The sequence below is a fragment of the Anthonomus grandis genome, chromosome 10 (assembly GCF_022605725.1).
Source record: "Anthonomus grandis grandis chromosome 10, icAntGran1.3, whole genome shotgun sequence".
In the NCBI taxonomy this organism is placed as follows: Eukaryota; Metazoa; Arthropoda; class Insecta; order Coleoptera; family Curculionidae; genus Anthonomus; species Anthonomus grandis.
Genome location: NC_065555.1, coordinates 11,962,967 through 11,986,784, shown reverse-complemented (window position 1 = coordinate 11,986,784; position 23,818 = coordinate 11,962,967). Strand labels below are relative to the sequence as shown.

At 32.2% G+C, this 23,818-nt stretch overlaps 1 protein-coding gene and 1 pseudogene across 1 annotated transcript; both read right to left on the bottom strand.

Moving 5' to 3' along the window:
* Positions 1-408: 408 nt before the first annotated feature.
* LOC126741391 (protein mab-21-like) lies at positions 409-5,068 on the bottom strand (annotated as a pseudogene).
* Positions 5,069-18,020: 12,952 nt separating this feature from the next.
* LOC126741390 (uncharacterized) lies at positions 18,021-23,318 on the bottom strand. The gene is made up of 3 exons (XM_050447785.1): positions 21,068-23,318; positions 20,399-20,983; positions 18,021-18,592 (listed from the first exon to the last, which is right to left on the bottom strand). Exons 1-3 carry the CDS (start codon positions 23,316-23,318, stop codon positions 18,021-18,023), a joined length of 3,408 nt encoding a protein of 1,135 aa, XP_050303742.1.
* Between the last annotated feature and the right edge of the window lie 500 nt (positions 23,319-23,818).

Sequence of the window (23,818 nt, the reverse complement as noted above, 5' to 3'; positions counted from 1 at the left end):
AAGCTATAGGAAGAGTGCTTTAAATTTTACCATTAAATAATCTGTGTATTTAATAAATTATGCTTAATATTAAATCGGGTTCTCAGATAATTAAATGCCTTTAATCAAAACTTTTCTATCACGTTTCTGGTTTCGGACGAGGCTAAGTTTGGAGCAATAGCTATTATCTATAAATTAATTTAAATTGAAAATAAATTTTATTATGCCTATATTTAACTCTATAGAAGAACCCTATTTAGGAGTAAATCGACTATATGAAAACAAATAATATATGTACATATACCGGTTGGAGAATCGACCATTACGCAAAGAGAGGTGCTTATATGACAACGCGCATACACGCATTTCACACATACGCATGCGTGCGTTCCTTCGCAACATAAATTATTAACCGCTTCTCTACTCTGCCTAATTCTTTGAATAAATGGATACTGAATTACCTGTAAGGTCCAGATGTTAATATCGGCGAGGATGCTGAAGCACCTTCTGCGACAACCCCCTTACAGAAGTCGGTTCTCTGCTTCTAAAAAAATAGAACCCACGCGTCACCTTCCATGGTGGATTGCTTCCTTTGGGCAGCAATACTTTCCTTGTTAAGAAAGTCGAATCCTTCGGTTTTCACTTCGGCAACTAAACTGGGATGGGGCCAAGGAATATGCGGCAGATCTAGGCCATACACTTGAACATTTAAAAGCCGGCGTAATTTGCACTATGAACCTCTCTGATCCTTAGTTTTACTTCAGTAGTATCTGAGATCATTTTTACGGAATTTCTGTAGGAACATTTATCTCAGGCTTGAGCGACTAAACTTTGAAACCTCGATCTGATTTTTATCACTAATAAGTAACTTAAAGCGGTAATAAGCTCCACCCATAAGGATATAGAGCATTTTCTATCATCACTGAGCTTTAGAACAGCACAGCCAGGTAAAGTGCCATTATCTACAAAGTTAAACATCCCCATTTGGTTCAGGTAGAGCACCACCTCGAACTCACTTGGTGAAATCACTAGACCTTAATAGATAGTAATTTACTAGAACAAGTGAAATAGAGCTAATATCTAGTCAAGATAAGGATAGCACAGATTAATTTCTGATGAAGATCTAGTGATAAGTTTTACATTTGTCATCAATAGTAAATTTTAGAAAACATAATTTACCGCACCACCTTATATTTCATTCATCAAACAAAATTAGAAGGGGAAGAGTATACCTAGATCATCAAAAGTATACATTCCAATATATTAATGAATGATTAATTAGGAATCCAAGGACACTCAAAACTCAAAAAGGCTCTAATGAATTTAATATCGATAAAATATAATTCTTCCTATATTTATCAAAATCTTTTTCTAAAAAACTCTATGTAAGCTATAGTCTAAGCATTAAAAGAATTAATACTATTTACATCGTTATCAGAATCATAGTGTATTTAATTAGCCTAGTTTATTTTATTTATTCTCTCCTCATTTTATAGAAACTTGCCATTTTATATTAACTAATCCATCAGATGAGGAAGTAGAGGGTAAGAGCAGGTTTTATTGATTTTCAGCAAAAGAAGTATTTCAATAATTTTGAAATTACTGAAATACTTCTTAGTTAAAGTTTTTTCTTTTTTGGTCGGAAGGTAGCTGAACCGCTGAAGTTAGAACATGATTTCTTCTTATTTTAATATAGGATAAATATGGAAATAACACTTACTGTAAGTAATCCATAGCAACCAGAACATATTTTCATTGTTAAACCAGTTCACCTTTTTTTTTACTTTGGCTAAGATTCTACTCACTTTAAAATGTCCTCCGCTAACACTACATAAACTGCTTACAAAATTTGTGTTACGCTCTTTCGAGGATAAACCTATATATTAAATATGTCTCAATTATTATATTTTATTGAGCTCAGTGTACTTCTAAGGTCAGTTAAGTCTTTTGTCAGTGGTCCTCATTAGGTTTTCTGTGTCGCTTATCATTTTCTTCGTCTCATGAGAGATGATCTGAGAAGTAATTAATTTTTCATTTTTTTAACGCTCTTCAATAGGTTTTTCTGTCTCTAATCTCGTTCCTCTTGATTTTTAATCCTTTCCAAAAAAATAAATTAATTTCCTCATAATTATATTGACCAAATTGACCAAGTTCATTAATGATCAGAAGACTTTATAAAACCCACATCACGAACCGCGACTCGATGACCCAGAAGTTACGTCTACTTCCGCAGGAAAGCGGTATTTGGTAATAACATATTAGTTTAGTAGGTGCCTTACTGAATACCAATTACCCCGGTTTTCGTATGCCCTAAAGCTTAATAAATTAAAATTATAATTTCTTAATGCTATATAAATATGTTTATATATAGGGTCTACTTATGTTAATTCTTAGTCTATTAAAGAGCCGTTAATGAGTATCATTACCATCCAAATATGTTAGTAAAAATAATATAAGTAAATAAGATTAAAAAGTGGTAAACAAAATAATTTAAAAAACATGTTAATTTAAATCAATAGGTGTGATAATTAAAATGACGATTCAGAAGTTACAATATTAATTTAAATGATTTAATTAAGAAACTTGATCTATTATATTACTGGGATGGTATAAACAGGCTATTTTTTCTAGATTTGTGTTTTTGTATTTTAACCATTTTTTTAAACTAATTTTTATACATGATGATTTCGTAAAACCGAAACGTTGTAAATAAAGTTTAAGGATGGAATATTTACAGAGAAACTGGGTGTTACTTTACAAAAAATATACTATTTTAGTTTTTTCTAATATCTTAAAAAACTACAACATTTATTTGCCAATACAATTGAATAGAACCTTTTGCTTTTTAATACTTTCCGATGTTGAAATATATGAATCACCACCAATTTTGAACATATTGTATAAATATAAATTAGAGTTTTTAATAAAAATGTTTGAATTAGTAAACATAAATGAACTTCATCAAAAAGCATATTTTTTTAGATCATGTCTCTTTAGAATGAATTATTAATTTATAATTATTTAAAAAGATACTGCAGGAACTAAATAAATTAATACACAAAGGTGATAACTTATATTTTGACCGTATTATTGAAAAGACATTGATGTTATCTACAAAATGCAGTTTTTGATGATCTGCGATTTTATTTATTTGTTGGTCTTTTCTTAGTGCAAATTAACAAGAGCCTCTTTTTCAGCTTTTTCTAAATTATACGCGATTCAACGCAAACAAGCTTTTTTCACAGCTAATGGTTGATGCAATATCTTATTGATGCTCATCATATAAATCTCCAAGGATACCTCAAATTCATAATAAGTTCAACTAATGATCTTTATTCATAGAGCTTTATCACCAATGGTAGAAGTGAATTAATCGATGCATTCTCTTTAGTTAATCCACTTCAAAAGTCATAAAAAGACATCACACGAAAGTGTTTACAAGTTAACTCAATTTTTTTAAATCGATTTAAATCGAAGATTTTAATAATAAAATATTTTGAAGAAGATAAAGGTTAAAAGAGCCAAACTTATAGATAGAAACATGATAGTGCCTAAAGCACTTACTACTTAGCTTTAAAATATAAATAGCAACCCTGGGCAGTTCCTGGAAATTATTTATAGAGCACGTAATTGAGCTATTTAGGGTAAAATCTCACAGTTAAAAAAACTCAAAAATTAAGAGCGAAATTATGCTTATTAATTTTTTAAATTCATAGGTGATAAGAAACGTAACGTCTACTGCAATTAACTTTCTTTTATGTTCCGTTTACTTTATCTTTCTAATGTCTTTTTACGTTAAAAAAAATACAATAATTTAATTAATATTATTGCTAATTAAATGTTTAAATATCCAAACTTTTTATTAAATATAAAAAAAATTCAATAACAAGTGAAGTTTTCTTCTATTTACATATTTTAATGAAAAGTTATTTTTTAATGCTTTCATTTCGTTTCGTTAGATTTAGGTCAAAAAAAACTATTTAAGATGATCGATCTATATATTTAAGTTGATGTTTCGATCTTTATGAAATCATTTTCAGGACTTAATTTAATAATTTTTATTTAGCAATATACTTGTCTCCAAAAAGCAAATAATAATTTAAATAATTAATTAAATAAGTGAAAAGTAAATAATTTATTACAGGAAACTAAGTATCATATTCAAGAAGAAAAAAAATTTTTGAGGCATTCTGGACAGATTTTTGAAAACTCATAAATCTTTTTAAATAATTTATATACCAGGCGTTACTATACAATTTCTCATAATAGTTAAATAAATTTCTGGGCCAATTTTAAATTCAAGAAAGATATTTTCTATAAGTGTTCTGCAAGATATTACCAAAATTGATTCCATATTTCTTACTTAGTCTTAATTTTTTTTTTAAATTAATTAGCTTAAGTTGGTTTTATAATTATTAATATTAAGGAAGACGATCTCCGATATATGTAGGTGTTTATGTAGTCTTTTCACTGTGATAGAATGTTTCTCATGTTAATACAACATTTAACCTTTTGGTTTTTAAATTTTACAAAATTTTGACATTGTGTCATTTTTTTTTAATTTAGTTGTGATTTAAAGCTTATTAATAAATTTTTCAAAAGAATTAATTTTATACTAAATACTCAAATTGCACTGAAGGAAAGTTATTTTTAATTGAATATTAATTATTATTTTTACTATGTGTAAAAATGTAATCTTTGTAACTTTGCCAGAAATTATTGTTTTTTTGACGATGATCTAAAAAAATTTTACTTATTATGGTTTTACGATTAATATTATTATTAGCCAAGATAATCTTTAGTCCTAAGGATTATCTTGTAGAAATAGATACAAACATCTAATAAAATATATATATCGTTCGTCTGTAAGTATTTTTTTTTACCCATATCTAACAAAAAAAAGTAATCAACTTTACAAATTGAGGTTACGAGAAATAATTTTTGGTAATGGTATTTTTGATTTTGAAGAAGTAGTTTATCTTGCACTGAAGTAGGAAGTATTAGTAAAAAGTTCACCCTAAATCATCCTTTACTTGTTTATTATTTTTTAAATAGATATCCTACCAGTTTCAGACATAGATATGTCCATACTCAGGGATTAATGTAATAACTATTTGCGACAAAACATATTAAAATGATGTTTATAGATGTTGGTTGATACAAAAATTTCCGCAGTGTCTCACAGCATATAATACATGGCAACACGTGTTTCGTTCTGGTTAGAGCATCATCGGGATTATCTAAGTCACTTAACGTTCACTTTGTAAATAAACAAACATTTTCCTTATGTTTATTCTCGTCAATTTTGAATGTTGGTCTCTTTGTGAAAATTGAATGAGATTTTTTAATACAAAAAGGAGGTTTCGTAGTCATTATCGTTAATAAATGTTGTGTCCCAAATAATAAAAAGGCGACTTGTAGTAAAGTTTATAAAAACGGAAGAAACATCTCTGGACAAAATATAAGCGTTCAAGAAATGAATTGAGCATTTTAGAAAAACTACGATGATTCGTCAGTTATCGTAGTTTTTCGAAAATGCTTACAACCTTAATCAAAAATTCCCGCCAAAATTTTAAAATAAATTTAGCAAACGACAAAAACCCCAAAAAACTATTTAAATACATTTGCTTCTTAATTAAGTCAAGGGTTTCAATACCTTTACTAAAAAAAGGCAACAGCAGCATTTGTGAAAACGAAATGCAAGTCGCGGAAGAGTTGGCGAGAACTTTCGAACAGGCATTTACTAAAGAGCTTGAACAAGATATACTACCTACCCCACACTGTCCTCGTATCTTAAACTCATTAACAACAATAAATATAAATGAGGAAAAAATTAAACAAAAGATTCAAAAATTAAAAAACGATTCGTCTGCAGGTTTGGACAAATTAACGGCAACTATTCAAAAAAATGCAGTGAAGTGATAGCTGCGCCTCTTGCAAAAATAATGAAATACTCAATGATGAAGAACTCTGTACCCGAACAGTCGAAAGTCGCATCGGTCACGCCAATTTTTAAAAAAGGCGATTAGTTATCAGCAGGCAACTAGAGGCTGATAAGCCTAGTGTCGATTGTTTGCAAAATTATGGAGTCCATTGTTCGGGATGAAGTGCAAACATTCTTTACTGAATATTATGTAATACCCAATATCCAACACGGATTTGTAAGGGGTCGCTCTACGATTACTAACCTGCTTCAATGCCTTAACCAGTGGATAACAGCCTTAGACAAAAACCAACCAATAGATGTCATCTACCTCGACTTTGCTAAGGCATTTTAAGCTAGAACATCTTGGCATTAGGAGAATTGTTAAATTGGATTGAGGACTTTTTAAAAAACAGAAAGTTCAGTGTGAGGGTGGGGGGCACCATGATAAATTCCATCCAGTATCCAGCGGAATCCCTCAAGGCTCCATCCTCGACCCTCTCCTGTTCCGAGCTTACGCGTATGATTTACCTTCAGAGCTAAAATATTACGTATCAATGTTTGCTGACGACACAAAAATATATGCAGTTCTCCTAACTTCTCATCAACAATTGCAAACCGATCTAGACACTATTTGGAAGTGGTGCAGTGAATGGTTACTTCCTTTTAACGAGGACAAGTGTGTGCGCGGACAAATATATTGTAAGGCCTGTTTAGTTCATAGACCTATACAGAATGTAAATTCTTGGCTTTTATCTAATAATAAAATAATAAATAAGTTATTATATTTTATTAATTTTAGAGTTAAAAAATATTTTCTTAAAATAAAAAATAAAAAGCAGTATAATATATTATAATAAAGAACTCTATTTCCCATACAAATCTTGCCTCTTTTAAATAATTAATTCTTAAAGATAATATAATTAAATAGATCAGCATATATTATTCAGCTATTCAAATATCATGGGAATGCTTTATTGAAACATGTCAGCAATATACTCTTTCCTCTTTATAGAACTTTGCTGAGATGTCTAACGAATCTCAAAACATTCATGTATTTATCTGTTGTTGTGAGAAGTCAAATATCTAATGAATTTGGGGGCTAAAAAATATATGTAAAAGATTTACTCAGCTTTAAAAAGTCAAATAAATAATTCAAAAATATATAGACAAAAATTATAATAAAATAAAAAAAATATAAATGCAAATTTCTTAAATTCATAATTGTTACCACTTTAGGTTTTATTGCTAATAAAATATTTTAACAATACAATACGAAATAACGTATCTCTCGTTAAATTTTTTCAAATGTGATACCGTTAAGTTAAATTATAGTGGCTTAACTCATTTCACTTTTGTTAGACCTAAAAGTACTTAAAACTAAAGTGTCACATAGTGACCCTAGTGACCTCGTGATATATTGAAAGACACAGGTGGAACAACAAACGAAACGGAATCACTTTCGTCACTTACGGTACCACACGAAGGCATCCTCTTGGCATGGCTTTAGTACCAACAAGAAGGCGCGAGATCGAAACCGAATCTTCCGCCTTCAGCGAAAACAACTGAATCACATAAACCGTTTTCTTAAGGCAGGTCAGCCCGACCAAATTCAGTATCTAAAAGGGAAATTGCTAGTAGCTTACATTATAAAATAATTGTAAGCTATTTAGTTTAAAATTTAAAGCCTATATATCGACTGTGCGGAAGAAGAGTGCTATAATTCAAAAAAAGCGATTTTACAGCAGTCCGTTTAAAGTTTGTGTTATAACTATGACCCGCATGAATATTTATGTGTAGTTTATTTATTATTAATAGCAGCTTCTACGTACATTAAATAGTAGCCGGTAAATGCATGAAATTTTAAAAGGTTTTTAGTTCTTAAGAAAAATATAATTGTAGCTGTCTTGAACATATTTTATTTACAGATTAGGTTCTGCAAAACAATATTTGTATTGCTTTTACCAGTAATTTATTGTTTTAGGGTAAGCATTTACTTGTTTATTTACACTTATATCCCACAAACGGCTTTGAAACTATACCGGGTGACACAGAAAAAAGGGAACACTTAATAACTTTTTTATTTTTCAACATGAAATTTGATATATCGATAGAATAGTTATAAGAGCATCTTTTGACATATTCTATTGTTTACCATCACTTCCGTTTTAACAGGAATAGACACTAATATTAAGCGATAATAAACTAGAATTTAGCCATTTTTTGAGCTTACCAAGGACTTGTTCGGCTTTTTAAAATACCTCAATCCATGAGCCAGCCCTGACTATCAGAGCGGTATCATCAGCGTAACACACAACTTGTACATGTGCATGATAGAAAGTGAACAATATTGGACTAAGGACCGTTGCCTGTGGCATACCACATCCTATCAAAATTTTGCTGCCGTAAACCTTGCCTATCTTAACTTGCTGGTAACGATTTTTGATAAATGATTTTAATACATTTAATGGTATTCCTCTAAGCTTCTAAGCGTTGCAGTAATATGCGGTGTGGCATAGTATCAGTTACAGCTTTAGCCAGGCCTAGAAATATTATCATACATTTTGTATTGGTGTTAAAAGCATTAATTATGTCATTAGTTACCCTGATTAAAGCATCCTCAGTGGCCAGACCTTAAAACCATACTGATTTGCATTAGGTCAGTTATTTTTATTATTATAGCTACTCAATCTCAATTTAATACATTTTTCTACAACCTTACTTATATTAAGGAAAAAGTCCATTCTAAAGTGGAGTCAATATAATATTGAGAAGTTAGTGGTGGAAGCCTTTTCTCCACAAATAAAATGCTAATCCTCTAATTTTAGAAGTGATGCATTTCGGCAAGTGTTCTTGCCATCATCAGACTTGAGTTACTTAACACATACACAAATTCTAAACAATAACAGGTTATTGTTTAGTATTTGCGATCACTCCTGAAATTAAAGGATTAGCATTTTATTTGTGGAGAAAATACTTCCCCTACTAACTTTTCAATAACCTTACTTATGCTGTTTGTGACAGCCATGAGTCTGTAATTTTGTAATTTTTCCCTTGCGCAACTCTTTTCTAATTCAACCTTATTTAAATCTTTTATAGTCATCGAGAGCCTACTTAGACACAAAAAATATTTTGCTCATTTATATTATCTAAAACTTTCTTCTTCATTGAATATCCTTATGACATCAATGGAACTTTGCAAGTGACTATATGATAGGTATTCTATAAGTAACAGATTTTCGAGTATCCTTAAGGATATTGTCATACTAAAAATAATTGTCTTTTGCTATAAGTTTTTTCGCTCAATTTACTAAATCAATTTACTTAGTTTAGCACCAGATATTAGTTTAGAATCCCGACTTTTTATTTTTCATGTAAATCAGTAATCATTATTAATCATTAATTATTATTATTATCATAAATTTTTTAATATATAATTTTTCATATAACGCCTGCGAAGAACATCTAAAGAGTTCTCCACATGCCCTTATCATTTCTTTCCCTTTAATATCTCGATTTATTTTTTAATCTAAGACTCTCCACAGCATTGAAAGCGTATTTTATTTATCATATTGGTCAACTGGTGCTCTCCAAGCCAATTTAGAAATTTTTGTGTCATTCTTATTGATTTCTCATTCGTGCATTTAGTTTAATTTTAATCATCAATTAGGAATTCTTATTTGTTCGTGTTCTTTATTCTCGAGGCTCTTGCACTACGTTTTAAGTCACTTTAACAACTTATTAATTTTTTATATTGGTATTAGTTTTCCAAACTGCAAGACCTTGTCATAATTCAGTTTCACCAAATGTGTAGCTAACCTCTTTTTCAATTTGAATTCCAGCAATCAACTATTTTGTTGAGGCTGATGTTTCTTAGCTTGACTTTATGTTCTTCTACATCATCTAATAACATATATTTATCTCCGAGATTTTTATCAAGACTTTTGTTTCGCTACTGCCAATTTTAATCCTAATTTCAATATGAACTATTAAGTCATGCACTAACAGCCAGTTACTAACTCATTCCTTGACCTTTATAATGTCAATTTTTGAGTGCTACTTTTACGGAAACATTATGGTAAAATGGATTTACTATAACCTTGCCTAAGATCTCTTAAGTCAATGAAATTAATGAGTTCTAATAAAGATTTTATTCATGTAGAACTCTTGTATCAGACGGGACCATAAGTGTATTTCGGTTTTTGAGAATTCGTTATCCCAGTCTGTTTAAAAAATACTTACGAAATTTGGAAGACTTGCTTGTCACACACGTATACTAAGTATTCTTCGTATGTAATAAATTGAAATAGATACTAAAGAAACTGAGTATTATTCTGAATTAGTCTTGCTTATTAAAAAATTAGTCTGGTGAGTGGTAAAGGCTCCCAAAAATATGGAAATAAAGAGTTTCGACCTTAAAGTGAATCAGTTACTGGTTGAGTGTAATAGTTTCGCTAATCACGTGAGAATTTTCATTTTTCAAAATTTTAAATGTTTATTACTCTTTAAACAATTAAAAGCTTTATTTCCCTTCTTAAAAACTAGGTTTACTTAGTAGGTACGACTAACAAAGGGCAATATGTAGTGAGTTAAAGGACCTTTTGTTGAAATATCACACGACCTATATTCCTATTTTTTTTTTAATTGCGTATGCCTACCGCTTTTGTTGTTGTCCTCGTAATAAAAAAGATACCGAGTGTCTGGACTTTTTTCGAAATATGTATAGTTATGCCTTGCAGTAAGTTTTTGGTGAGCCACCCTCTGTGCGTCCTACTAAGGATGGCTCCCAAGACAAATAAGAATATATATTTTCCCAAAACTTTGCCTAAGTAAGAAGTAGCATAAATAATAGAAATATATATTTAGCAAATGTTAAAATTAACAAAATGAGCTGTAAATAAAACACATGAATAAAAACTATGTATGTTGCCCTATACTCAAAGCAATTGACATAATACTCTTTGAGGCAGTACAAAATTTGATGAAAAATGAAATGAGTTTACAAAATAAAATTAAAATTAAATTAAAATTAGATGAGAAGTACTCCTTAAATGAATAGAAAGCACTCTTTAAAGGGTACACTTTTATTTGTTTCTGCAACTGCAGCAGTTTAAAAGGTCGAGAGAGAATTATAGAATGTTGGTGTAGTATCAAGGTATCTGGTTCCATTTATTGACCACTCAAATTAGCCAAACTCTGGCAGTAGATTAATACAAATTCTAGTTAGTAACTATCATAATATCGGTGAGTTCTATTAAGATCTAAGTGTTGGCGGAGATGAAACAAGCAATGCATAACGTACGCCGATGGCAGAGTTAATATTTCAAGTTTTCCATCAGATAGCCCACACCAGTTATAATGCGGGATAATACCCTTTCAGCAGCTAAGTAGATAAACTTTTTGCAGTGCAAATATCCACATGTTAGGAATGACATTGCTGTGATAAGTTATAAGTAAGGTTTGTAAAGGGGTAATTTTAAATAAAAATCTAAAATTCTAAACAGAAATAAGAGACTGGGCAGTTTTCTATAAAGTTTGACTATATGTTATTCTTGGAGGTCTAGCTCCCTAATATTTAAGGGAGATTTAACTTTTGTACTAGGTCATGTCATCAGCAAACGGAATAGTGCAAACTAAGTACCCCTGCGCCAAACCCAGGACATTAATAGATAAGAAATAGTATGAGTCTCATGACAGACCAGTGTGGTACTCATAACACCATACCTAAAAGCACCAAATCGCACATATGGAGTTTTGAATTTGAATACTATAAAGTTTATAACTAATAGACATTCCTTACTTATTCTTAGAGATTTAGAATAGATAGATTGGCTGGTTCTTCCATAGATTTTCTCGCAGTTATTTTGCAAAAAACATTCAATATCAAGTCACCTGACAGCGTAGACAGCATCAGTCTCAAATATTCTTATACAAAAACATAAATAATCAAAGTAACTGCAACCAGTAGGCAATCAATTCTAAAAAAGAAAATTAAGTTTCGAATGCCATGACTAAATGCCAGATATCTTTTTGACTTTTAATCTCCTAATAGCTTGCATTAATATTCTGCAATTTTCACCAGTTTATGCGGTTTCTGCCAAACCTATCAATGTATAAGATATATTTAATTATACTCTTTTAAAAATCATAATATTTTCTTACTGAAATTGGTTGAGGTTGCGAGAGTTTCTCGTTATTGGTCTTCTTATTTCGTCGGATTTTAAGTTATAAATGGGTACCTAAAAAATAATTACATTTGCATAATTAAATTCTTTTATCATGAAGATGCAGATTATGACAGAAAAACACAATTTCTAGATGACCTAGACAATAATAAGAGGGTAAGCTTAATATTCAATTAATTATTGTATATTGATATCCTGATCTTAGTCTAAATAAGTAACGTTTATTTCTTAATTAATGTTACGTGAATGTTATTATGCAAACTCTGCCAGAAAGGTACATTTTCTAAACAATAGTTTAGTTTTTATACATATTCCAAGTTACTCGAAAGTGTCTTAAAGAAAAGTAAGTTCTGAAATCATATTTTTTGGATATAATTATGCAAGTCATCTTAATATCCATAATAAAAATATAAAAAAATGTAATGCGCTATTATTTCTTAAGTTAAAATCAGAAAACAACGAAAATGGTTGACCCATATTTACACCATTTTATATTAAAACTTTTTCCTCAATATTTTAAAATGATTTTAAGTAATCCTTTTGCAAAAGATCCTTATTTTATATATTTTTATATTGCATACTTAAAACATACATTTTTTTGATTTTAAAGTCTCTTATGGTAAGATATCATTTAAACGATTGTTTAGGATAAATTAAAATTTGCTAAATATTTTCTACAATTATCGTATTTATACCAGATAGAAGATAAAAAAGTTAATTTATTACCTGAAAAAAAGCTTAGATAGTTATTATATAATATTTCGTTCAAATTTTACGATCTAGATTAGGACAATTAGGTATAAACCAGTAAATTAAGGCGATGTGTCTTCAAGTGGAAATAATCATCACGATGATGATTCTGACGATGATGATGATGATGATAATGGTAAAGTCGACCTATTTTGCAAGAACGCAGCGGCGTTCACTTCGGAAAGCACGTTTTTCAAGTTGGCCGTCAAAGACCGGGAAGTTGAAAACGAAGAGAGGTACTCGACTACGTCGAGGCCAACAACCTGCGATGGCCGAAATACGCGGGCATGAGTTCCGCAGAAGAAGTAATGCCTTTCGCAGATAGCTTAAAGCACCCAGCAACTACTAAATATGATGGTACTCAAGTCTTTAAGTACCTTATATTCGGTATTTTTATTATTATTATTATTCTCAATATTTTATCTCTTATTATGATTTTTATATATTTAAAATCGAGTTTTACAGGCTCATGAATATTGATTGCCTTTTGTGACGTATCTCGTTAAACAATACCATGCAATTTTATTCTTAGATATATTTTTTTAAATAACTTTATTGCTGACCCTTAAACATTTTACAATATACTAGTATCTTGGCCTATAAGTTAAGAAATTAAATAATATAATTGCAAATCAGTATTGACATAATTTTCTAATTTCATCAACTTAATATTCGTTTTTTTGCGTATAGTCAACCTAATCTATCAACACATTTTTTAAAATTTTCTACAAATTTTTGAGTTATTTTGAATATAATATTAACACGTATGCTGCTATAGATAGAAGGTGCTGCTATAGATCTGACATCTTTTTGTTCTAACTGAGGCATTCGTAATATATTTCTGTTTCTTGTTGAATAGTCTGATATACAGGGCTTTCATTTCAAAACGAACCACCCTTAATAAATTGTTTAAACAAAAACACATTAATCTAGATATACAGGGGGACGTTTAATATTATATTTGAATGTGCCGACAATCACCTCATACACCACTTCATAGTAAGCAGTATTAAAATGTCTATTCAACACCGCTAAAGAAAATTTAATCGGTTGACGTGGATATTTAATCGACCTCAAACTTTTGTATTTCCCATGGCTATTCTAAGTATGATATACATAATTTTAAATGGCATATGATCTCCTATCTATTCGCACCACAAAAAACAAAATCGGTTGACATATAAGCGAATAGTAAATAAAAATATGTGGTAATAAAAGACATCAAAGTTCAAAAAACTTAAACTTTGGTAGATCAAATGGTTGCCTTATAGTGTCACGCATTATTTTAAATTGCAAACAATTTTCTTAGTTTGCGAAAAAAATTAAAGCAAGTTAAAGCGATTCATTAGAAAAAATGTATTTTAAGAAACAGTTCATTGAGTCCAAATATTTTGCGTGGATAAAACTGTTCTTGGGTTACCAAACGAAAAGGATTTGTATTTCCAATAAGATGGAGCTCCCCTGCACTATGCTTTCACACTTCGAGAGTGGCTTAATGAACAGTTTCCTGGATGTGTATTGGCAGGCGTGGTGCAATTAAATGACCCGCACGGTCGCCAGACTTAACACCACTAGATTTTTTCGTTTGGGGGTATTTAAAAAGCAAAGTTAAAAACCCCACCTGAAAATATTAATAATGTAAAGGATCAAATTTACTAGCGAATGTAGAGATATTAGCGGACAAGCACTTTCCAAGGTTCGTAAGGAATCTCAAAAAAGACCTAAAACAGAATAACGGAGTATATTTTGAGCACTTAAAAAAAATTCTGTGAACTAATTAAATTTTTTATTTTCTAATCTTTTCACCTTTCTACACACTAACTGTTTATAAGCCTATAAACTATTATTTTTTTTACACCGTTGGGTGGTAGATGTATGAACTTTTAAATGATGTATCACACTAGAGGATAGCCATTTGACATACCCAAGTATGATGTGGATAAAATTATTTATTATTATCAGACATTTTATTGATTAACCTGTTTTTTTAAATTATTAAGGATAGTCACCCAGCGGTGGAGTTTTAGTGGGTATAGGACGAGACAGACTCGACACTGAGTCCCACACTACTGGGGGCGGCGCCGCGTAACCAGTGTTCATAAAGAATTTCTCCACCGACCCAAAAAAAAAAAAAAAAAAAAAAGGATAGTCATTTTAAAATAAAAGCATTGTATACGGTATACATATACCTTAGTATTTTATTTATGTTTCACTAAGAGTCAAAGGCATTTAAATTTTGTTTAATGTTGTCATATTTGGTGTACTATTATAATAAGTACCCCAGACGGCGTTTAATAAAACTATTGTATATTAAATTTTATGTTTTATTATTGACACATAATTTATAATTATTTTTTTAAGTATAAGAGGATTTGTTTCCCCGATTTTTTTGATATGATTATTCCATTTTATTTTATTTATAGTTATTAATATTCATAGTCTGTATAAACTTCCTTAATTTTCATACTTCTTAGTATAATGATTGCATCACAAAGGTCCGAGTACAGAGCCTTATGCTAAATTGATATCCAGGGTCTGTATGTCACCTTTCTATACATTCACTGTAATATTTCCTGTCAGAAGTAAGTGTCCTAATTAAGCTTTCACACGATCTTCCTAATCCCATTTTCATTAATTTTTAAAGTAAAAGTGGTCTGACCGCTATCTCAAAAGTTTCCTTGTGGTTAATAAAAACTCCTATCATATACCTTTGCTGATCTGTCTAGTATGGATATAGGCTTATATTTATTGACTACATTTCAACCACTTTTGTATATGGAGGTAATTTTGAGGGTTCGAAACTTATGGATAGTCTTTTGTTTGTAAAATGTTATTTATATTTTTTTAAATTATCATCTAGCTTCTATATTATTCGAGTTTTTTCTGGTCCCTGTAACGATCTTGTCTATGTCTGGGGTGCTTTTTTAATTTTCTTTTTGTCTGTTGCCTGGAAAAATAGGCAGCTTTTTGGTTTGAATTTGAAGTTATGGGCTGCCAAGGGGGCTATTATGCACATAGGTTCCCTAATGGACATGTCGTATCCCTCCAAGGGTTACCACATGCTAATAGCTTTGGAAACACCACTCCCCCAAAACGTGGTCTGCGGTTTTATCCTATTCCCAACACCATCGGCATTTCAGGTTGTTCGCAATACCTCTGCTATGAAGATGACCTTTTAAATGCCAATTTCTGGTTAAGAGATCTGTCACTAGTCGAATTTCGCTTGTTTTAGCACAATAATTATCTGGTAGATCAGTTAAGAGAACCCATCTATGTATGCCTATGACTATATCTATTATAAGTTTGGTGCCTGCCACATGTTTCTCATATCCCAATCTAGCAAGGAAGTCTGCTTCCTCGTTTCCAGGATACCCTGAGTACCCAGACAAGCTGAACTCTGCAGCCCACCTTTATCAGTTGCTCCAGGATCCTTAGGCATTCATTGCATTGCGAGCTTGGAGTTTCCAGTATGACCTTTTCAGCCGTAATAGGGTTAATGGTAGCCCTGCTGTTCGAGGAGATTGATATTACTGTCTTGCGGTATACGCAATTTGGGAATTTCTTTGTGCATTTCATTTCAGCGAAGATTGCAGCCTGAAAGATAGTAGCGTGCTCTCCCAACTTGTATATCCTGCTGGCTAAAACTTTAAGCATTATAATGTACAACCTAGTCCGCCCTTGGTAAAATAAACAGGGAAATGTGTTTTAAGGACTCTTTTCTGGGTCACCTTGCATATAATTATCTATATTATATCTATCTCCTTTTTAAAAATTACCAACACTTCACTTATGTTGAATGAGTCGGGAAATACACCTTCTGAAGAAAATGTGTTTATTAATATTGCCATCCGCGGACACACGACACTCACCGAAGTTTTTAGTATTTATTTTATGTTAATATTTTAAATACCACAGCAATTCAAATTTAATTAGGTTCCATATAATTTAATATAGTTAATAAGGCTCCAGGATATTTTCGATTTATTACTGGAGGTCCTTATGCAACCTTAGCAGTTTCTAATGAGGACGATAGAAATATTTATAGTTTTTGTAAGCTGTAAAATCTGAAGATTTAACGATAAATGGTATAGCTGACTCAACTGAGTCAAAGTTGTGTTTCCAGCTTTGACTCAGATAGAATTTAGATAGATTTCTTGGGCCTTGTAAGTCGCCATTTAACCATATTAACATGCAAGGGATTTTATTTTAGGGAGAGCTATGTTTTGATATGAAAAATATTTCTCGACAAGTCCAGTAAATATTTTAATTAAATATTCAGGTAATTCACACGTATCAATAAAAATATCCTAGTTTCCTTCTTCAAGAAAGAAATTAAATCTTTTAGAGTTCATCAAAGATATATTTTGAAATTTAATCACTGATGAATTTACTAGATTTACACCCTGTAACTCAATATATATTCCATAATGGTCAGACAAGCAAGGATCTACTGTAGCCAGGCAAAATTATTCAGACAGAATAATTCTCGTATAATATATGATAGTACCATAGTGGCTACCATATGCCCTTTGAGCTAATTAGAACACTATTAAATTAGATTTTTTCAACAATATTCTACAGTTTTCGCCATTCGCTTTATGGTAAAAGGATGTCAAATTCAGAGGCCGGGCATCAATAGCATTTTGAACATATATGAAGGTATCATAATGAAGAGTATTGTACTTGAAAAAATATGTTAGTAAATTAAAATTCAAATTTTAATGTGATTGATACTTTGAAAGCAAGTTCATCTGCCCAGTGATTACTTAAACATAGAACTAATGTTTTTCTCTGATCTGTGCTTGTGTAGGTATATTATTTAGTTTGTAAATCATTTGTTTCACAATACTAAAATTTTAATTGATTTATTTCTTCTTTTACCCTTCAGTACATAATAGAATATTTAACTACATTTATTACTAGTAGTATTGTGGATGCCCGTTTACCCTTTTGAATAAAACCAAGCTGATTTCCACTTAAATTTTGATTTATTGTGAGACACGTACAAAAAATGACGCTTATCGTTACGCCAAAATTTTGCCTGTATGAAACTGGCTGGGAAGCGCGGTTGCCGCGTTTAACCCAAAAGAGTTAGATTTTGGTATTTAAAGGTTTACAAGTACAAATTTCATAAAGAGTCCGTGACATACCGCCGGCCCTTGAAAACTAAAGTCTTTCAAGGATTAAATGTCTAATGGTAACAAGCACAACTTCTGCACAACACGTGTAATGTCACCACCAGCAGTTCGAACCGTTACAACCCGTAAAAGTCCGTCTTCTCCTGTATGAGTCTGCGTCACTCGTCCCAAGCGCCAATGTAGGGGAGGAAGGTTGTCATCCATAACCACAACCATGGAACCAATCTTCAGTGTGTTTTCGGGGTCTTCCTGCCATTTAGATCTTTGCTGGAGACCAAGTAAGTAGTCCTTGGACCATTTCTTCCAAAAAATTTGAAACATTTTCTGGAGTTCTTGAAACTGGTTCAGGCGATTGGACGGTAAGTTGGTAAGGTCGTTTTCGGGAATAGATAGTAGAGGACTACCAATCAGAAAATGACCGGGGGTAAGACAGGAATAGTCTAAGGGATCCTCGGACAAGGGAGTGATTGGTGAAGAATTCATTGTAGCCTCTACCTGAGCAAAAAGTGTGGTAAGTCCTTCAAAGGTCAAACTACTTTTTCCGATCACACGGATAACATGATATTTAGCACGCTTAACAGCGGACTCCCAGAGGCCACCATGGTGAGGAGCTCGTGCTGGAATGAAATTCCATTTAATTGAATTTTTTAACAAAAAGTCGGATATATCGGGAGATTGGACAAATTTAGGAATTGACTCAATTATTGATTTTAATGCGTTATTAGCGCCCGTGAAATTCGTTCCGTTGTCACTATGTATTGCCCGACATAAACCTCGGCGTGCCACAAATCTTTTCAGAGCATTAAGAAATGCATCAGTACTAAGATCTCCCACGGCCTCTAAGTGTACAGCCTTAGTTGTGAAGCAAATAAATATGCAGAGATAAGCTTTAATAATTGAACGATTGCGCAGCTTACCATCTTTAATGAAAAATGGGCCTGCAAAGTCTATACCACTTACATAAAATGGACGATACTGAGTAACGCGATCAAAAGGTAAGTTACCCATTTTCTGAATCATTCGTTTGGGGTTCACTCGAAAGCAAGTTATGCAATTTTTTAAAATACTACGAATTGTTCTACGGCCCTGAATAATCCAATATCTTTCCCTTAAAGAAGATAATATGGATAAACTTCCTGCATGTAAATTTTTGTGGTGTTCATTTTCAATAATGAGTTTGGTAAGGGGATGTTTAGGTGCTAGAATTATTTGATGTTTTGATTCATAAGAGAGATTTGCTTTGCATATACGCCCACCAACCCTTAATAATCCATCTGGTCCTATAATAGGACTAAGCGATAATATTTTAGATTTTTTATCGATATGGGTGGAATTCTTAAAACATTTTAATTCTCTTGGAAACATTTCCTCTTGCCCTAATTTTAAAAGTATAGTCATTGAATTCTTAACTTCATCAACCGTCAATGCCTCTATGTTTTTATGACTTTTATCTTTACAGTTTCGATAAAATCTATAACAGTATGCTATTACCCGCTGAAGACGATATAATTTTGAAATTCTATTAAAAATTTCAAATTTATCTTTCTCAATTACAATAAATGTTTTAGCAGATTTAATTTCTGGAATAATTTCAGGAATTTCACGATTATTTGGCCAACACGACGCATCAACATCTCTTAGCCATTCGGGGCCAAACCACCATAAATTACAATTCTTTAAATTAATAACTGTGGTACCGCGAGATATCAGATCCGCAGGATTTTCATTTGTCGGAACGTGTTTCCACTGCGATATTTTAGTTCGATTTTGAATATCAGAAACTCGGTTCGCGACGAAAATTTTAAGACTACTGGGACATAACGATAACCAACCCAAAACAATCATACTATCAGTCCAAAAATACATGTTGTCGATCTTAATTCTTAATGATCTTTGAACCTTTTCGACAAGTTTTGCTGCTAAAACAGCGCTGCAAAGCTCGAGTCTGGGGATTGAGATTGTTTTTAAGGGTGCTACGCGCGATTTACTACATAATAATTGGGTGGAACACTGATTATTTTTATCAATCGACCTTAAATAAATACATGCGCCGTACGCAGATTGTGAGGCGTCACAAAATGAATGCAATTCGATTAACCTCGCATTTGGAATTAAGGCATGTCGATTTATGTTTAGGTCATTTATTGAAGGAAGTTCTTTTACTAATGTTAACCACGTATTACTAATGTCTTTAGAAAGCGGTGAGTCCCAACCGTCCTTATTTTGCCAAATTTGTTGCATTAGGATTTTAGATCTAATAACAATTGGTGCGATTAAGCCCAATGGATCGAAAATACTTGAAATACTTGAAAGTATTGATCTTTTTGTTATTTTGATTTGACGCGTATCGATATTTTTTACACAATAACTCAAAGTATCCGATTTTGACTGCCATACAAGGCCTAAAGTTCGCGTGATTTCACTTTCATGTACATAATATTTATCGTCATCGTTGATGTCATTTTCAATGGGTTTCTGTCCCAAGACCATTGGATTATTTGAAACCCATTTACGTAGTTCGAAACCGTATTTTTCTAATATTTGACTAATTTCCGATTTTAATTTGATCGCCCCTGGTACATCGTTTTCTCCCGTTAATAGGTCGTCCACATAAAAATCACTAAGTACCACCTTGCACGATTCCGGAAAAATCTCTTGATTTTCGATCGCGGCTTGCTGAAGAGCCCGGGTAGCGAGAAAAGACGCGGACGCTGTGCCATAAGTCACAGTAGCTAGCTGGAAATGTGAAATTTCATCATTGGGGTTGTCGCGCCAAACTATTCGCTGCAAATCCAATTGCTCTTCCGATACCTTAACCTGGCGATACATCTTCGCGACGTCCGCGGTGATTACAATTGTGTGTTGCCTAAATCTGACTAAAATCGAAAATAATTCATCTTGAATTGTCGGGCCTATCATGAGAATGTTATTTAATGATATACCAGTTGTTGTTGGGCAGGAACCATCGAACACTACGCGCAACTTGGTCGTTGTACTCGATTCATTAACTACTCCATGATGAGGTAAATAAAACAAATTTTTTCCGTTGTTTTCAATATTTATTTTATTTTTGTCTATTCTTTTCATATGACCAAGTTGTTCGTACTCGTTCATGAATTCGCAATAACGTTGCTCAAATTCAGGATATTTTTTAAATTTTCTTTCAATAGAATACAATCGTTTCACTGCCGAATGGAGAGAACTACCTAATTTTTCAGAATTTGGAAAAATTGGCAAAGTCACTATAAAATGGCCATCGGTGTCCCGTTTTAACGTTTTTGTGAATATCGCATCACACTCGCGTTCTGCGTCTGTTAAAAAGGTTTGAATGGGGTATTCCTCAACTTCCCAAAATTTCTGTATTTGCTCTTGAAGAGAGGATTGCATTACCGTAGTAAGATTGGACACGATACTAGGATTTTTTTTATAAAGTGATATAGGTCCCGATAATATCCAACCGAAAGATGTTTGATATAAAATCGGTAATTGTGGACCAAGTTCTTGTTTGACTGTACCTAACACCTGATAGAAAATACTTACACCTAGCAACAAATCTACTGTTTTAGAAACATTAAATGTTTGATCAGCGAGCACAACGTTGTCTGGCAAATTTACAATCGATTTGTTAAATGTCTGTGAAGGTAGTTTATCTGTTATTCGATCTAAAACCAAAAAATCTGCGTCCGTGATATAACTATTATCCAACGATTTAATTTTACTTAAAACATGATGTGAAATATTTTTTGAGGACTCCCCAATACCTGTTATAGGGATATTTGTTTTACAAAATGGAAGTTTTAAGCTTTCAGCTAGTTCCCGTGTTATAAAATTGGACTGCGAGCCACTATCAAGTAGAGCTCTGCAGTGCTGCCAATTTCCATCATTATCTTTAATTAAAATAAGTGCTGTTGATAATAAAACCTCTTCAACATTTTTTGCGCTGTGATTCACCGACAACGTAGACTTTCTGCTTATTTGCCCAGGCTCCCCGGTAGGATTTGTATTTTCGATATTTTGAGGTATTGCGTCCTCATGCAATAACGTGTTGTGACGCTTGTTACATACCTTACAACCCTGGGAAATACAATCGCCGTAAGAATGATTTGAGCGCAAGCAGTTAAAACATAATTTTAATTTTTTAATTTCTTCGATTCGCGACGCAATTGATAAATTTGTGAATTTCTCACAGTGATATATATAATGCTTCCCTTGGCAAAAAATGCATTCTATGTTATATTTTGCATTTTGTGCCGTTTTTTGTTGAACGGTATATACCTGGTGCTTTCGTTTATCGTTATTTAAATCCCGATCACGCAGGAAAGGTTTAATATTAATATCTTTTTTCTCCTTTTTGAATTGAATATCAGATGTTTCAAACAATTTACACCTATCAGAGAGGAAATTTAAAAGATCTTTGAGCTCTTGATTCGATATTTTATTATTAATAACAAATTCTTCCCACTGCGTTACTGTTTTAAAGTCTAACTTACTTGTTAGTAAATAAATTAAGAGTGTTGACCACGAATCAACTGGCTCACCTAACAATTTAAGCGCTCTAAATCGTTTTTGGAAATCATCTACTAGATTTCTAAGGCTATACTTATCTTTTGAGACCGTGGGCAAATCAAAAAGGGCCTTAACATGATTTTTTATAGTTAGTGTTTTGTTTTCATAACGCTCCGTTAGTAGGTTCCACGCAAGATCATAGTTTTGATCCGTTATTTCGATAGACTCCAAGATTTTAGCAGCATCACCCTTGATAGAACTGAGCAAATAGTAAAACTTCCTTACTTTATCAATTGATTCATCATTATGTACAAGGGTTTTATATAAATCTCTAAATTGGCTCCATTTTTCGTATTCGCCATAAAATTTGATAAGCTCGATTGACGGAAAACCCTTGGAATGAGACATTGACGCCGATGCACTTTGATGGGCGATCTGAGGTTGATTCGTCATGCTCTGCGTCTCACTGGCATTTACAGTATTTTTTTTCTCGTAATATTCACGAATTAATTTTATCGCTTTTCCCACGGACGCAAAATATAACTCCTCAAAATCATCACGCTCAGTCAATTGCATCTCATCAGGATCTCTTAGTTCTAAATTGCTTTGAATTTCATTAAATTCTCTCAAGAGTGAGCCCTCTACGCTCTTTAAACGAACTTCTAAGTTTTCGATTTTGTCGATACTAAACTTGTCCAAAAACACGATAAATCTTTTAAGAGAAACTTTAATTTGCTCTCTTTCTATACGTAATTTTTTAATAATTGCATTTTCCATGCATTCCACATTATCCGATTTGCTCTCATCAGGAGCCCCATTTGTCTCGCTATTAGACATGTTTTTCTAATGCTAATCGATACAAATTAACAGTGAATTACGATTTTACGATAGCTTACCACACTATCAGCACAAGCAAAGCAACAATCAAAGAGTTAGGAAGCGGTAAAAAGGAAAAGACTTACAGTTTCGCTGATCGTAAGTTTGTTCAGGCCACGACTATACTAAATAGCGGCCGAACTGCTGCTGCATCCCAACATGGCTGCCTGTTTCCCTCTCGACTGTCGCTGCTGAACCGGCTTTGACGATTTAATTTTCGATTTTTTACCTCCAAAGAGTACGTTTCCATAGGTTATTATAACCATACGGCCGAAGGACCATTAGATGTGGATGCCCGTTTACCCTTTTGAATAAAACCAAGCTGATTTCCACTTAAATTTTGATTTATTGTGAGACACGTACAAAAAATGACGCTTATCGTTACGCCAAAATTTTGCCTGTATGAAACTGGCTGGGAAGCGCGGTTGCCGCGTTTAACCCAAAAGAGTTAGATTTTGGTA

What these genes read in the sequence shown, in the direction of transcription:
- LOC126741390 (XM_050447785.1), bottom strand. Translation starts at nt 23,318, where the DNA reads ATGTCTAATAGCGAGACAAATGGGGCTCCTGATGAGAGCAAATCGGAT. An exon ending in GAACGAGTACGAACAACTTG is followed by an intron (nt 20,984 to 21,067) that starts GTCATATGAAAA and finishes ATCATGGAGTAG; the next exon opens with TTAATGAATCGAGTACAACG. An exon ending in TAAATATTATGTACATGAAA is followed by an intron (nt 18,593 to 20,398) that starts GTGAAATCACGC and finishes ATTTCATTCCAG; the next exon opens with CACGAGCTCCTCACCATGGT.